At 45.5% G+C, this 17,247-nt stretch overlaps 1 protein-coding gene across 3 annotated transcripts in view; it reads left to right on the forward strand.

The window, feature by feature from the left end:
- Window positions 1–916: 916 nt before the first annotated feature.
- The window catches only part of atf3 (activating transcription factor 3), a 31,627-nt gene continuing 15,296 nt past the window's right edge, over window positions 917–17,247 (forward strand). For 2 of the 3 annotated variants that reach the window (XM_038811101.1, XM_038811120.1), the window contains exons 1-2: window positions 917–1,105; window positions 4,193–4,362. In XM_038811101.1, the coding sequence (XP_038667029.1) occupies window positions 4,275–4,362 (88 nt within the window). In that variant the 5' untranslated portion in view covers window positions 917–1,105; window positions 4,193–4,274. The remainder of the gene's footprint in view (window positions 1,106–4,192; window positions 4,363–17,247) is intronic. The other variant, XM_038811110.1, reaches the window with a different exon arrangement.

Below are 17,247 nucleotides of genomic sequence, written 5' to 3' on the forward strand. Positions count from 1 at the left end.
CTTGAGTAAGAACTGTTTCAGGTATTTGAAATAAAAACTGAAACGACGAGAGGACTAAATTGGTGGTTTGATTAATGCCGCGTTTTTTTCAGTGGCACCGAGAATCGGAGCCATCTGATTGGAGGCTGTAGTGTACTTCAAGGGCTTGTTGCAATGATAGTGTAACGGTCCTGAAGTTTTGCTCCAGTTGTGTGTGGGAGAGCTAGTAGGTTTGTGAGGTTTATAAAGGGTGGTCCCACACTTTCAGCAACAGGTCGTGACTTCTCAAGAATAGACATCACAGTGAGATAGATATATGTGGCCCCCTAAACCATAAAGGTAATTTAAACTTTGGGTAGACTTTTGATTCGGTTTCTCTCAATTTTGCTAGTTTTCTATTCCAGGAATGAAAAAAAAAGTGAGCTGGCCTGGAATTCCTTGTTTCTCAGTCTTGGTTTAGTCTAACTTCAGGGAAACAAAACACACCCACACACACAACGTGTGAGACCTTTTGGTAACTATGATAAACAAAAAAAATCTGTATCGATAATAAAAAGAAAAGGCGCGCAGTCAGCACGGGCCAATCTATTATTATGTGCGGTTCATAAAATACGATACATATTTTCGAAAACAATATTGTCCCGAAAGAGAGAGAGAGAAAAAAAGAACCGCCTTGTCTATTTTGAGCAGGCCAGTGTGCAGGCTCCCTCCTCGCCAGGATGCCTGCTATCTTCGGTCACTGGGCTGTTCGGGGGGACATTTCTTCATTACGATGCCATCCCCGGAGTTTGAATCAATCTGAGGTGGATCCTCTTATGGTGCGGGCAGCTCGGTCCTTTTTGGATTGGGGCTGGTTGCATCATCACACAGTAAGCTCCCCCCCCCCCACCCTCCCTCTATAAATAGAATGACGTCAGTTGTAAATACCAGAGGCTCACACTCACTGTATAAAAGGCAGTGATGCAACTCCGAGCGGTGTTCCGCAAGTTTCCCCAAAACCGGACAGGCTGGGCTGCCGAGCACAGGAAGCGCCGCTTCTTTCGCCAGCCGAGGAGCCCCCTCTTTACCCCCTAGTTCCCCCCTCCACACACACACTGAGCAGCAGGACTGGGAGCGCCGGCACCAGGTAGGTCCGAATCATTCAACACTCAAGACAGACTCCTCTTTCTGTTCTGCCCCGGAGTTGAGCTGAGGCGGGAGAGTTGGTGGTGGGGGAGAACAGGGATTGTTACAGTGCGATCGAAGGGCCATGGGTCCCGGCTTTCCTCTCGCCGTTTTGCTGCCTAATTGGGGTCTGGGAAGATCCCCCTCCCACCCTGGCACTTTGTGACAGGGACAAGGGTCCCATTCATTCGGTCTGCCCCCACAGCCGGGGGCTTTGACTGTGTGGGATCTGTCACCACAACTTCAGGCGGTTGTTTGTGAATCAGGGGGGAGGGGGTGGGGTCCTTGTAAAACATTTCTGTCATTTTCAAGGTCTGCTCTCAATCTTGTTGTTGTTGGATTGAGTTAAACCGATCAGAGTCGGCTTTCGCTGTCACAGTTCACCGGGCGCCAGGTTTACAGCGGGCTTTTTTCAAACTCAGACAACACGGATAATAACAAGTCGTCCTCTTTCTTTTGAAGCAGGAGGTAGTAGTTGAGTTGTTATTTAGTGTGTGGGTGGGAGAGCTGAGGGAGACCCCTCCCCAGCGCACAGTAAGCAGCAGCCCCAGATCTGCTTAGTCAGAGCAGCGACGTCAGTGGGTCAGATGACACGGAGGAGGTTTCCTGTAAAGAGAGCTGAAGTTTCCCAATCGCTGTCCTGCAGCAGTTTAGTTTCAAAGCCTATTGGCTGCAGTGCCTGTGTCTGTACACAGGATGGAAGCAGCTGTTGCCGTATCTTCACACCCATACACTATGTTTATTTTTTTAAACCTCTTTGGGGAGTAATGGGGGAAGGATTTCCGAGTCCATTATCAGCCTGTTGAACCGCGTTCAACAACGCGCGACTTCCGTGGCCAACGAGTCCTAGCGTTGGACTCGAACCCGGAACTTCTGTTCCAGCGGTAGGGACGTTACCATTGCAGACAAGACTTCCCTTACGATGGAAGTAATGAGGATATCCAATCTGACATCGGGGTTAAAGAACACTTTTTTTGTATGTGCAAGTGTGTGTCCCAATTGATGGTGATGTTTCATTTTTTTTCACTGTAACGTTCTTACGCTAGCTCTGTGCTTATCAGGGCCAGTCCCATTAAGCTATCAAAAGAGTTATACTGCAGTTTCCGCTTTGCCGTTGTGATCACAATCGCCAAAGTGGGATAGTAGCAAGGAAAACTTGCTACCGCCCCCCTTCCAGCTTTGAAATGGATTCTGCAAAGTTTAACCATTGAGAAGCAGCAGCGTCACAGAGAGGAGAGGCAATATCAACAGGATGGTCTCCTTAAAAGATCCTCAACTCCCACTACTCAACCCTTCCCCCACATCCTTTTGAACCCATGTCGTAAAGTCTTCACCATTTGACATAAATACTCATTTTTGCTAAACTGAAGCCATAAGATACAGGAGCAGAATTAGGCCATTCGACCTATCGAGTCTGCTCCGCCATTCAATCATGGCGGATATGTTTCTCATCCCCTTTCTCCTGGCTTCTCCCCATAACCCCTCATCCCCTTATTAATCAAGAACATATCTATCTCTGTCTTAAAGACACTCAGTAACTTGGCTGCCACAGGCTTCTGCGGCAAAGAATTCCATAGATTCACCACCCTCTGGCTGAAGAAATTCCTCCTCATCTCAGTTTTAAAGGATCGTTCCTTCACTCTGAGGCTGTGCCTTTGGGTTCTAGTCTCCTACTAGTGGAAATATCCTCTCCACGTCCACACTATCCAGGCCTTTCAGTATCCTGTAAGTTTCAATAAGATCCTCACTCATCCTTCTAAACTCCATTGAGTACAGATCCAGAGAACTCAACCACTCCTCATGTGACAAGCTCTTCATTCCTGGGATCATTCTTCTGAACCTCCTCTGAACTCCCTCCAAGGCCAGCAAATCCTTCCTTACATACAGGGCCCAAAACTGCTCACAATATTCCAAATGTGGTCTGACCAGAGCCTTATACAGCCTCAGCAGTACGTCCCTGCTCTTGTATTCTAGCCCTCTCAACATGAATGCTAACATTGCATTTGCCTTCCTTTTAAAAAAAATAAATTTTAGAGTACCCAATTCGTTTTTTTCCAATTAAGGGGCAATTTAGCATGGCCAATCCATCTACCCTGCCCATCTTTGGGTTGTGGGGCGAAAACCATGCAAACACGGGGAGAATGTGCAAACTCCACACGGACAGTGACCCAGAGGCGGGATCGAACCCTGGACCACGGCGCCGTGAGGCAGCAATTCTATCCACTGCGCCACCAGAAGAATGATCCCGGGAATGAAGAGCTTGTCACATGAGGAGTGGTTGAGTTCTCTGGATCTGTACTCAATGGAGTTTAGAAGGATGAGGGAGGATCTTATTGAAACTTACAGGATACTGAAAGGCCTGGATAGAGTGGACTTGGAGAGGATGTTTCCACTAGTAGGAGACTAGAACCCGAAGGCACAGCCTTTGCATTTGCCTTCCTAACCGCCGACTGAACCCGCATGTTAACCTTAAGAGAATCCTGAACCAGGACTCTTAAGTCCCTTTGTTATTCAGATTTCTGAAGCCTTTCCCCATTTAGAAAATAGTCTATACCTCTAAAGCCATCTGAAATAAAGTTGCAATAGCTTTCAGACGCTAATGTAGTGATACATGTGGAAGTGGACATATTCTACATCCTACATGGAATTTCTTTTTCCAGACAGGTTACAAAGCTGGGACAGTATGAAAATATCTCCTAGAAATTCTTTCTTCCATCTGCCTTAGTTCAACTGTAAGGCCAAATGAGAATCAAAATTGCTTTGTATTGATATAATGCATTGCCATTACTGGGCTGTCTGGTTTTCATTCTGTACATGGAAGGACGTGGAATTCTGTGTAAACGTAGAACACAAAAGCTGCCATGGAATGAAGAATAAGAATGTTTGTCTATCAATTTGTCTAGTTCACGTAACTGCATCTGTTCACATAGATGGAGCTGGTGACTGATTAACTGATGGATACTGAATTCTAACTTGAATATCTGTAAATTTCCAACATGTAGGAGTAATGTTACTTCTGGACTGATTCAGTTTTCTTTCATACATTTAGTGATCCTAGTTATTGACATTGGAAACTCCCAGGAATATCACCTTATGTGTTGGATAATTTAACAGATAGTCCACAGGTTTCCATGTTAAAGCCGTGGTGCAACTATACGGGAAAGGCACTTACTGCAGAAAGAAAAAAGAGACTTCCATTCATAAGGCACCTTTTGTGGGGTAAGCATGTTGGGGCAGAACAAGGGTTAATGAGAGTGTGGTGAAGTACCGCCCATGATATGATGTAGAGGGTCACATGATGGTAGACGATGTGAACTACAAGAGTCTGGAATGAACCAGTGTGGAGACAGTGCCCATGCATGGCAGTACCTTGGAGATTTTTATAATATCGAGTTGTTAATAAATGATTTATGTTCAACCATGCAAGTCTCCAGATCTCTTAGTGAGACACCAAACGACTTTCACAACCCTGGGATGTCCCATAGTGCTGTACGGCCAAGTACTTTTGGAGTGTAGTCACTATTGTGGGAAATGGTGCCAATCTCAAGACAAACATTCCCACAAACACCACTGTGATAATGCATAGATAATCTGCTCCTTTTTGATGGATTGGATTGAGGGATAAATATTGACAGAACCCCAGGGTAACTCCCCTACTCTTCTTCAAATTAGTGTCCTAGTATCTTTTACATCCACCTGAAAGGGTAGACAGGATCTTTGTTTAGGGCCTCAACTAAAAGATAGCACTCCTGACAGTGCAGCACTCCGTCAATATTGCACTCAAGAGTCAGTTGGAATTGTGTGCTCAAGTCCTGGAGTGGAACTTGAGCCTATAACCTTCTGACTTAAAGACACAAGGCTACCAACATGCTTACCCCTAAACAGTTTGAGTTCAGATATGAATGTTTCAAATAATTAAGTGTTTTGAAGACTATAGAATCATATAATTTCTACAGTGCAGAAGGAGTCTGCACCGACCCTCTGAAAGAGCACCCTACCTAGGCCCACATCCCATCCTATGCCCATAACTCCATAATCCTGTGTTTTTCAAACTTTTTTTCCTGGGACCCATTTTTACCAACTGGCCGACCTTTGCGACCCACACCGGCTGACCTTCGCAACCCATGTTGGCCAATCTTTGTGCCCCACTATTTTTGCTTACCTTTAATGTGACAGGTGAGCCTGCTTGATCCTCACGATCTCACTTGTTTTGTCATTCAATGTTACATTTCGGCTAAGGACTTCAGCTAATGATATCAATTATTGCTGCATCCTTTGAAAAAAAATCAAGAGGTTTGTCCTCAAACTCGCCATGCCTTTGAAGTTTTGAGGGTTTTAAACTCTCATTTGCCAGTACTTCCTTGCATATGACATAAATGGGCTTTGCGTCCTGGTTTGCATTGGCACAATTTTTCTTTGTTGGCTGTTCACCAGAGACTCTGGAGCTCAGTGCAGAGCTAACACAGGTATTGCTTTATCCTGCCCCGGACTCTCCTGTGTAGCTCTCTCCAGCAGGTTCAGTTGTGAAATCTTGGCATGTTTGTGTCTCTGGCCATCTCTTCCTTATAACAAAATGACCCGCCTTCAGCTCTTCACAGTCCTGTTCCGTTGCTTGCTTGTAGCTGGAGAATGGAGGAATCACTGTGTTGTGATTTCACATCAATAGCACGGACTTACAGGGCGTGTGGCATCAGTGTATGTGCTGGCGGGTGACCTGCTCTCTGATGCCACTTCTGACCAGAAGACTGCATCGTTCCATTTAAAAGCTGATTGTGGCTGGCATTCTCAATTTAAAAGCCGGTCGCGGTTGTTGGGCGTTTCTCCCGCAATTGGGAATTCCATGTCCAATCGCTCTGCAATCCTCACAAAACTCATGACCCGCAGTTTGAAAAACCCTTTCACAACCCCGCCTAACCTGGGCTTCTTTATACATTAAGGGACAATTTAGCATGGCCAATCCACTTAACCTGCAAATCTTTGGACTGTGGGAGGAAACTGGAGCAGGCTGAGAAAACCCACACAAGCACAAGGAGAATGTACAAACACCACACAGTCATCCAAGGCCAGAATTGAACCAGAGTTCCTGGTGCCGTGAGGCAGCTGTGCTAACCACTGTATCACCGTTCCCACTCAGATGGGATCTCAGTGGGAACGGAAATGGAGGTTGCACTTTGGTGAATGGGTTAGAATGCTCAGGAACATTTTTGTTTTTGATTAGCGCCAGAAAAATATTCCATAGTGTTGAGAGACCACTTTCCACTTCTTTTGGTGATGCTCCATATTCTCTAACCAAGATTTCTAAGTAGAGACTCGATGATTGTTTTTTCCCCATGACAATAGTAATAATCTAATCATCTTTATTATGGTCACAAGTAGGCTTACATTAACACTGCAATGAGGTTACTGTGAAAAGCTCCTAGTCACCACATTCCGGCGCCTGCTCGGGTACACAGAGGGAGAATTCTGAATATCCAAATTACCTTACAGCGCGTCTTTCAGGATAGCAATAGTGATAGTGTAATATTAAGTTGAATAACTGCACAAGGCAAAACTGAACTTGTACTCAGTTCAACATGATTTTCTAGTCTGTAGATAGTTAAAAACTGAACACAATAACAGTAGTTTAATAATTTTTTAACTTTCCCACTCAACTCAATTTACAGTACCTTGAGACAGCAGTTTTTGACTGTGTACCCCCCCCCCCCCCCCCCCCCCCCGGGGTTGCGCAGTCCTTTGGTTCTTCATCATTTTTTTCCCCTAGCTTACTCCTTGTTGTTGGCCTCGAACAGGTTTTGGAACAGGCCGACAAACTGCCCCCAAGTATCCAGGAAGCCTTCCTCTGACCCTCGGATGGCGTACTTAATCTTCTCCAGGTGGAGAAATTCCGAGAGGTCAGCGAGTCAGTCTGCAGCTTTGGGTGTTGCTGCCGATCGCCAGCCGAGCAGGATTCTCCGGCGTGCGATTAGGGAAGCGAAAGCAGTGGGGGTTGGCCCCCTTCCCCATGTGTAGCTCTGGCTGCTCCGATAACCCGAAGATTGCCATTATTGGGCATGGCTTCACCCTCACCCCCACAACCTTGGACATTGCCTCGGAGAAGGCTGTCCAGAACCCAGCAAGCTTGGGGCAAGCCAAACATGTGGGTGTGGTTGGCCGGGCCCCTCTGGCACCGTTCACATTTGTCCTCCACCTCCGGGAAGAACCTGCCCATTCGGGTTTTGGTCAAGTGCGCTCTAAAGACTTGCATTTATATAATGCTTTTCATGACTTCAGGACATTGCAAAGTGCTTTAAAATGAATCAAGTGCAGTCACTGTTGTGATGTAAGAAACATGGCAGCCAATGGACGCACATCAAGCTTTCACAAATAGCAGTGCTTTAATGATCAGATATTTAGTTTTGCACGATTGATTAAGGAATAAATATTGGCAGAAAACCAGGGAGAAATCCTGTGTAATTTTTGAAAACAGTGCCAAGGGGTTTTTATATCCACAGGAAAGGACAAACAGGGAACTGATTTTAAAGTTTCACTCCAACAGTGCATTACTCCCTCAGTACTGCAATGGCACATCAGTCTAAACTTATGTCCTCAAATCTCTGGAGTGGTTAAATCCATACCTTTTGATTTGGAGATGAGTCATACTAGTGCCCATGGCTGACACTGTGAGCAAAATCTTCCCTGCAAGCTTCTAAACCCCACTCTAAGGCGTGCATTAGAATCAACACTGGCAGGTAAATAATGGAGGCAAGCACTCTACAATTTTTTCAAAGCTCAAATTAAAAATGTTGCCAGGCTACTAGCGTGGGGTTGGTGGGTGACAGGGTGGGGGGAGGGGGGGGGGGGTGGGGGGGTTGCATGTGGTGGATACTCCTGTACAAAGATGGCCTGCGGCAGCTGCTGCATCCAAGCAGGCAAGGAAGGCCTCTGGGCCTGCCTGAAACACTTTCCCCCTTGGGTTGCTGTCAGTGGGCCATCTCTGGCCAGCAACACTGGCTCCAGCCAAATTCAGGAACCAGGAGCCGACTCCCCCCACAAAACCTGATCCCACCTCCAGAAAGCAGCCCAGTGTGGGATCTGGGGAACCAGGGGATGCAGGCTGGGTGTGCTATTTTTTAGCACCCACCCGCCCTCACCCATTACCAGCCCAAGCAGAGCTTAAAATTCAACCCTGTACATTAGTAATGTAAATTCCATTCTTAAATATGAAATAATTACACATGATACCATAATAGAAAAGTAAATTAGCAAAGTACTTTAACAACACGGAAGCCCTTTAATTGTGGTTGTGTATTTGAATGACCATATTGGCTGGACTATGAGCGGTCAGAATTGAGAAGCTGCAGTAACATTGTTACAGTATTACAGAATAATTGAATCACATTAGAGGAATCAAGAGCCTATTATCATTATTATTCACAGAGAGATTGAAGACTTTTCTGGATTATTAGTTGGAGGTTAGACCTTTAATAAAATAATTTACCCCAATTACATAGTTCTTATTGCTGACTTTGAAGAGATTTTGGTTAGGGTAGCGAGTTAAAGGGAGAAGAAAGGGCTGAGCATAAGATGTAAGAAAACAAAATATCTAGCAGTGTCCAAAAAGAAACTCATTCCAGAATGTAAAATCACGGCAATAAATGAAACGGTCACATGGGTAGGCAGATTTTGTTACTTAGCAATTCTGTTAATATCAGATGGAATTTGCGACCATGTAAGATGAAGGATTGGAACGGCCAAAGATGCATTTCAAAAAATTCAGAAGATTATGATCAACACAAAATTAGTCATGAAAACAAAGCCGGGAACCCTGGGATGTTACATCGCATCAACGTTGATATATGGAAGTGAGTGTTGGGCGAGCAGTGAAGCAATGCAGGAAAAAATTGAAGTTGCAGAGTTGTGGTTCATGAGGCAAATGATGACGATACCTTGACAAAGCCCCACAACTAATGAAGAAGTGCTGGTAATATCTGAGACCAGAAGAATTCTGTGGACCAAGATCAGGAAGAAACAGTTGGAATTTCTTGGGCATGTAATAAGAAATCATGATTTAGAAGATCTGACGCTGATGGGCAAGATCAATGGGTAAAGAGGCTGAGGGAGAGAAAGAGCCTCTCAAACTATATGAATGTACCACAAACATTAGCACGGTGGCACAATGGTTAACACTGCTGCCTCACAGCGACAGGGTTCCAGGTTCAATTCCGTTTTCACGTTCTTCCTGTGTCTGTGTAGGTTTCCTCTTGGTGCTCCGGTTCCCTCCCACAGTCCAAAGTGGTGCAGATTAGGTGGATTGGCCATGCTAAATTGTCCGTCATCCTCCAGCTTAGGTTATGGAGATTAGGCGGAGGAGTGGGACTGGACAGAGAATAGTCTCCTTCGGCACTGTAGGGATTCTATAATTTTATGAAAGACGATCCATGTCTCCAAAGCAAGATTAACATGAAGGTCCATTATTACCAACACCCTCGCACAGCATGGTGCCTGAAGAGAGAGAGAGAGGGTGAATACAATTAATGCAAAACACAATGCATCCTGTTTTTTAGATCACCAGAATAGGGAAAAGCCATATACCCATAATAATCACTGAATGGCATTATCAGTGAGGCATTCATTCTATTTTGAATATCCATTAAGATCTTGACTATTAGTTTACAAGAAAATACAAAGCTGGTTGTTCTAATGTGGTTAACTTTGACATGAGACTCTTAAGAAAGTAGGTCTCAGGATAGATTTCCTCTCAGTTAAATATGGTCTTGAAGGGGATGGGCATCAGTGCCTCTGCTATTACCAATGTGTTAAATGGCTGATGTGTTCAATAGAGGAAATTCCACAAACTGTAGTCATTATCTTTTTATGAGAAATAGTGGGAGAGGAAAAATACAATTTGCTGAGTCATTGTTAATTAGTAACACTGAGTTTGAAGGTCAAAAATGAACTTTGTGACAGTAATTTAAATTAACTAGTTTCAGCGCTTTGTGTTCACTTTTGGGATTTGAATAACCCTGTTGTACACATGACAAAACATGTCTCACAAATTGAAGTTCATTCTTCACTTGTGGTGAGGTCAAAATTGTCACAGCCACATCATCCTTATTGCCAAAGTTTCTCCTGGCAGCTGACTGAGCAGCATTTGGAACTCGCCTTTGTTCCGATCTACCCTCTGAGTCCATTGGTGGTGTGTTTGTGTGTGTAATAAAAGAGAGAAGTAATGAAATTATTGTAGCTATCTGGAATATTTGTGACAGTGCAATAAACCTATGGCATTACAATAAAAATTGAATCTACAAATACTGCAGTTGGAAATGAAATTCAAAAATTGCGCAGGTGATCATTCAGTCCGAGGGAGGAAAATAATTCAGCATTTTAGAGTGTCTTTTTACCTCAAACTAACATGTTCTGTCTCTTGGTTTTGCACACGAAGAAACATGTTGTTTGAATATGGTTGGCACGAGAGGTTTCAAACAGCATAGAATTTTGTAATAAAGGGCTGAACGTTCCTATGGCTTTGGGACAAATTACACTTGCTGGCAGGATGCTAGCTGGAGGTGGCCTCCTAAGTGGTGGTTGACAGCTCTGGAACCTAAGCAATCCCACTGGGAGAAGTGGGCTTTGCTGAGGCAGCCAAGACATTGCAAGGACACCTGAACATGGAGACGTCTGTCCACAGAGGTGTGGCTGCCACTTGAAAAATCATGCAAGCCAAAGTAAGTAAGCGCCTCGGAGTGGAGGAATAGTTTGGGTTGTTGGGTTTGACCTTTCCTACCCCAGCCACTTAATTAGGGTGTGGAGCTAGTGTCCCCCTGCCCAAGCTGCTGCAAAGTGTCTGTTGACCATGGGGCCGTTCTGCCAGTGACAAAATAGTGGTGAAGCCACAAAATAGCCCAAAATTGGGGCCCTGACATTGTTAATCAGTGGTCCCTCCCTCCTCGGAATGGACAGCCATTCCCAGCCCAGTGCTGGGATAGTTGCCCAGGGGCAGGAATGCGCAGGGTAGTCATCTTAATGCGGCATTCCCACTATTCTCCCCCCACCCCCCTTTCAAGAATGCCAATTAGTTAGTATTGAGATTGAGGCTTGAGAAGGGGCCTGGAGGAGCAAAGAAATAATACATTTGTACAGGGCAATATTTAGGCTGTAGTTATAGCATTGTACATAGTTTTGGGAACATTATGGTGGTGAGGGCATTAAAAAGATAACTTCAGGGCAGCACAGTGGCGCAGTGGGTGAGCCCTGCAGCTTCACGGCGCCGAGGTCCCAGGTTCGATCCCGGTTCTAGGTCACTGTCCATGTGGAGTTTGCACATTCTCCCTGTGTTTGGGTGGGTTTTGCCCCCACAACCACAAGATGTGCAGGTTAGGTGGATTGGCCACGCTAAATTGCCCCTTAATTGTAAAAAATTAATTGGGTACTTTAAATTTTAAAAAAAGGTAACTTCATCAGGATGACCCCAGATATTAGAGACCATAGTTATGTGGAAAGGGTGGAATTATTTGGAATATTCCCACTGGAGCGGAGAAGAGAACGAGAGGTTCAATAGAGATTTTCATTTTTATGGATGGCTTCAATAGATAAATAGTGAAGGACTAGATCACCTAGTTGGTGAGTTACTGAGAAGGGGCCTTTACTTTGAAATAGTCACCGAATGCAAGGAGAGATGTTATGAAAAATTACTTTTATCAGATAGTTGCTGGAACATGAATGTTTTGTTTCAAGAAGTAGCTGAAACAAAGATTAATCTGTGGCTGAACAGCACTTCGGGGGGAATAGCTTTGAATCCAACAATGCCAAAATCGTCAGTTAGTGGGGCCTTCACTGTTCAGTAAACCAATATAGAACATAGAACATAGAACAGTACAGCACAGAACAGGCCCTTCGGCCCTCAATGTTGTGCCGAGCCATGATCACCCTACTCAAACCCACGTATCCACCCTATACCCGTAACCCAACAACCCCCCCCCCTTAACCTTACTTTTATTAGGACACTACGGGCAATTTAGCATGGCCAATCCACCTAACCCGCACATCTTTGGACTGTGGGAGGAAACCGGAGCACCCGGAGGAAACCCACGCACACAGGGGGAGGACGTGCAGACTCCATACAGACAGTGACCCAGCCGTGAATTGAACCTGGGACCCTGGAGCTGTGAAGCATTTATGCTAACCACCATGCTACCCTGCCGCCCCTTTAAATGAAAATCGCTTCAAGTAGGCTTCAATGAAGTTACTGTGAAAAGTCCCTAGTCATCACATTCCGGTGCCTATTCGGGAAGGCTGGTACGGGAATTGAACCGTGCTGCTGGCCTGCCTTGGTCTGCTTTCAAAGCCAGCGATTTAGCCCTGAGCTAAAACAGCCCCTAGGTGACCCTTTATTTTTGAACCCTGACCCCTGGTTCTAGATTGTCCCACAAGAGGAAATATCCCCTCCACTTCCAACCTGTCGACACCTCTCAAGATCATGGGTGAGATTCTCCGATCCACGAGCCGCATTTTCCTGCACTGCGCGTTCTCGCTGGCAGCGGGATCCCTCGTTCCGGTAGCTAGCCAATGGGATTTCCCATGTGGCCACCCCACGCCATCGGGAAACCCGGGAGTGTGGTTGCGCTGCCGACGGAGCAGAGGATCCCGCTGATGGAGAATTCTGCAGCTTATGTTTGAATTAAGTTGGTCTAAACTCCAGTAATATCAATACCTGATAACATAATATAACTCTGTTTAGTAATGCAGCTTGTTTGCTTACGAACCAGTAAATGAGCAGCGCGGGGATTTTAAATCCCTGGCCACATAATGAATTGATGTTAATGCCCAGCAATGTGTTGTAGTATCGAGGAAAGGCTAAATAGAATTTCCCGCACAGAAACAGGCTATCAATATATTTTTCTGTTCCTTATTTTCCTCATGCACTTATCTAATCTCCCTTTAAATGCATCAATGCTAATCGCTAACTACCCAATGTGGTAATAAAATCTCTACAGCAGGCATTGTCAAACTCGGGGTCGTGACCTGCGGGTGTTGGGAGGGTCACGGAACCTCCGTCGCGGCGCTTCCGATTGTGCAAATCCATGTGCAACAGTCGCAGCAGCCGGCTTTTAACTATGCCAGCTGCAAGCGGCCTTCAAAATAGCCGCAAACATATTTTTAAAATTTGGCCGCACTGCACATGCATGCCCGATCATGCGCACATTAAACTATGCGCATGTGCACCGATAATCAGGCACACATGCGCAGTGTGGCCGCATTATTTTAATATGGTCGCAGCCTTATTTTTACAAGTGGACCAAAGAGGATAAAGGGACCATCGGGGCCAAAGGGACCCAAAACCATTTCTTCCATTTTTGTCAGCAACAAACAAGGTAGGAGAAAATGGTGGGTCGCGAAGGTCGGCCGGCGGGGGTCGCGAAGGTCGGCCGGGTTGGTCCTGAAGGTTGGCCGGTTGGTAAAAATGGGTCCCCGGGAAAAAAGTTTGAAAAACATTGTCCTACAGTACAGAAGGAAGCCATTCAGCCCATGAAGTCTGCCACCAACCCTTGGAAAGAGTACCCTACCTAGACCCACATCCAACCCTATCCCCATAACCATTTTGGACACGAAGGGGCAATTTAGCATATCTTTGGGGAGAAAGTGCAAACTCCACACAGACAGTGACCCAAGGCTGGAATTGAACCGGGGTCTCTGGCACAGTGAGGCAGCAGTGCTAACTACTGTGCTACCGTGGTTTCAATCACACCACTTCCTGTGTAAAATGTTCCTCCTGAATTCCTTCTGGATTCATTAGGCACTGCAGTATCTTAGCAACCCCAACCCGGCCCCACCCATGAGCGGAAACATCTGCTCGATGTCTTCCCTCCCGAATCCTATCAGAATTTTAGAGACCCAGCAGTGAAGAGACATGAGGCCGGCCAATTCAGTCTTTCCTAATAGCTGTGTCCTCTCCGTTCTGGTGTCACCGATGTAAATGTCTTTTTTGCACTTTCTCCAGTGTTTCTACGTCCGTTTTCTAATAGGGAGGCCGGAAAAATGATTCAGTATACTCTAATCAGCGTTCTAAAACTTAATGTCTCCAGCCAACTCGTGACAGCAAAGAAAAGGTTAATAATGTTCAAAGAATGAACAGTCTGACTCATGTAGCCCAGCTCAATACAATGCCAATGTCTGCAGCAGGAAAAAGAATGAATCATGCCAGTTGACTGTGAAAACTGTTTTAAGATGGTTTAAAACATGTATTTTCCTGCAAAAGGGGAGGGGGGGGGGGAGGACCAGTTTTACTAGCAGCATGGTAAGGGCAAACACACAAAAATGTGGGGGCAGGGGATGGGAAGTTCTACTTAAAACTTTACGGAAATTGATCCATTCCGAGTTCCAGAAAAAAAAATATTTGTGGTCACAGCTGCCATGCCATCGTTTTGGATGGGAGACTCTCCACAGAATGTCCAGCGGCTGCAGTAAGTGTGTGTGTGTGTGTGGGGGGGGGGGGGGGGGGGGCAGTATCGGCGGAAAGGGACACCCAGTGAGCCACCGGGGGGGGGGGGGGGGACCTCCAGGACCTCCAGGCTCCTGGTTTATTCTCAGTGGGCCAGCAGCTTCCCCAATCTGACCACTCACACCCGGAAATGGACTCTGGCCACTGCTGGGAGGGGAATCTAGCCACTTTCAACACACCTCCAAGGTGGCAAGGTTGGCCAGAGGCGAGGACTCGTTAGCCGGTTGATCCAGCAACCTCCTAGTCCCGCCGTCAGACTTGCTTTGGTGAGAAATGTTACATATCCGAAGCGACCCAAAATAATCTCCTGGTGTGTTTCAGAGGGTCCTCCTCACAGCTCCAATAGTAATGACCATGAGATAGCGAGTATCCATTGAAACCGCGCTTGAAATTAACATCAGTGTCTTGTTGACGCCAAGAGAGAATGTTGTTAGCTGAATCACTAGTCATTACACAATGACCTTTAATCAGTGCTTGGAGGGTATTTCTTGTGATAATCAGCTGCTTGCTGAAGCTCAGGTTGGCTGTTCCCAGTGCTGACTTCAACTCCTTTACCAAGTCTTGGCTGGAACGTGCGCTAAACGGACATTTCAGCTGAAGGCTTCCCGGCTACTTTCTACTTTTAACATTTAAAATAGCCACTTGAACGCGTCCACAGTATTCTTTCCACTTGGAATATCATCGTGTTCCATTATTTATTCCATTCATAACAACGACGACCATTCAACTTTTACCTATATTTCTTTCTAAACAGCATGCATTGAGATATGTGAAATGTGGGCCCAGCCAAATTTGGTGAGGGTTGTCAGCTCTTTTTTCAATATGCTATCTTCTGGCAATTTATTTCTTTAAAACGTGTATAGAGTTATTTAATAAAGTATCCTTATGAGCTGGTGTGATGATGTCCCTTAATTCCATTCTTTCCTGGTGGGTCCACAGGACAGATGAGCTAACACCTACATTATTTTATATTATGCTGTCTTTGTTTAGAATCACACTGCTCTTCTATATTACACCAATGCCCAGTCTGATGATCTTAAAGACTTGCTGAGTGTTTCCTTGGCATACGAGTGGCATGGTAGCACAGTGGTTAGCACAGTTGCTTCACAGCCCCAGGGTCCCAGGTTCGATTCCCGGCTTGGATCACTGTCTGTGCAGAGTCTGCACGTTCTCCCCTCATCTGCGTGGGTTTCCTCTGGGGGCTCCGGTTTCCTCCCACAGTCCAAAGATTTGCAGGTTAGGTGGATTGGCCATGCTAAATTGCCCTTAGTATCCAAAATGGTTAGACTGGGCTACGGGAATAGGTTGGAAGTGTGGGCGTGGGTGGGGTGCCCTTTCCAAAGGCCGGTGCAGACTTGATGGGCCGAACTGCCTCCTTCTGCACTGTAAATTCTATGATTAGCAGTTAAAAGTTCCAGTTAGCTTGCCCAGATCAATCCCATCCTTGCTGAAAAGTTTCAGTCTTCCAACAAATTGACTTCTTTCCCAATGACAGAATCTTCTTATTCTTTGTCCTGCTTTGTAATAAGGTTCTGAATTTCATAATTATTCCATTTGATAGTGCCCTACATGGCCAGTATGGATCTGAAACCATGACCAGAATAAAGTTATGCATCTTCTTTCTATGCCTGTGTTTCATAAGCTTGGACCTTTTTCCATTGTATCATTCATCCCCACATAAATCATCATTCACCTGATGAAGGAGCTACACTCCAAAAGCTAGTGATTCCAAATAAACCTGTTGGACTTTAGCCTGGTGTTGAACGACTTTTTACTGTGCCCACCCCAGTTCAATGGCAACATCTCCATATGGCTCTTGACCATAATTATCATAAGTACCCCCCTTTAATACCCAATCTACTACCCATGCCAATGATCCCAGTTCCAGGGAGGAATTTCACAGTGGCATGTAATTCACCCTGCAAAGGTCTGTACATTTCAATAGGAAGCCCCGAACAAACAAGGTGGTTCCATTTAACCGTTGCTTGCTTGGACTGCCTGCTGTGTCTTGCCTGCTGTCTATTTCACCTGGATGTGATTATGTTCGAATTTGGAGCCTGTGATTTGTCCCTTTGCTCTTTCTTCTTCTGCGTGTTAAAATAAATCTAGTTTAGCTTTATGCAGCTGTTGTTTTTAGTAGCCATTATTTTACCATCAAAATTGACAACAATTGAGAACTTGTATGTCGCCAATGATGGCAAGACAGCTTTGTTGCCTCTGTGAATGTGACTGGAACAGTTCTCTTGGTCCAGGTGTAATTCCTGTGGGACTTTCAATGGGGACTAGTGTAATGTTTCCATCAGATGCATTGCTAATGCACATGATTTGTGGTAGACACCACAGTAACAGCTATGTTTTTTTAAATATAAATTTAGAGTACCCAATAATTTTTTCCAATTAAGGGGCAATTTAGCGTGGCCAACTCACCTAACCTGCACATCTTTGGGTTGTGGGGGCGAAACCCATGCAGACACGGGGCGAATGTGCAAACTCCACACGGACAGTGACCCAGGGCCGGGATTCGAACCCGGGTCCTCAGCGCCGTAGGCAGCAATGCTAACCACTGTGCCACCGTGCTGCCCGTAACAGCTATGTTTAAGTCTGTAGTTTGCCAATAGCCACAGCAG

This window comes from Scyliorhinus canicula, chromosome 1 (genome assembly GCF_902713615.1).
Source record: "Scyliorhinus canicula chromosome 1, sScyCan1.1, whole genome shotgun sequence".
Taxonomy (NCBI): Eukaryota; Metazoa; Chordata; class Chondrichthyes; order Carcharhiniformes; family Scyliorhinidae; genus Scyliorhinus; species Scyliorhinus canicula.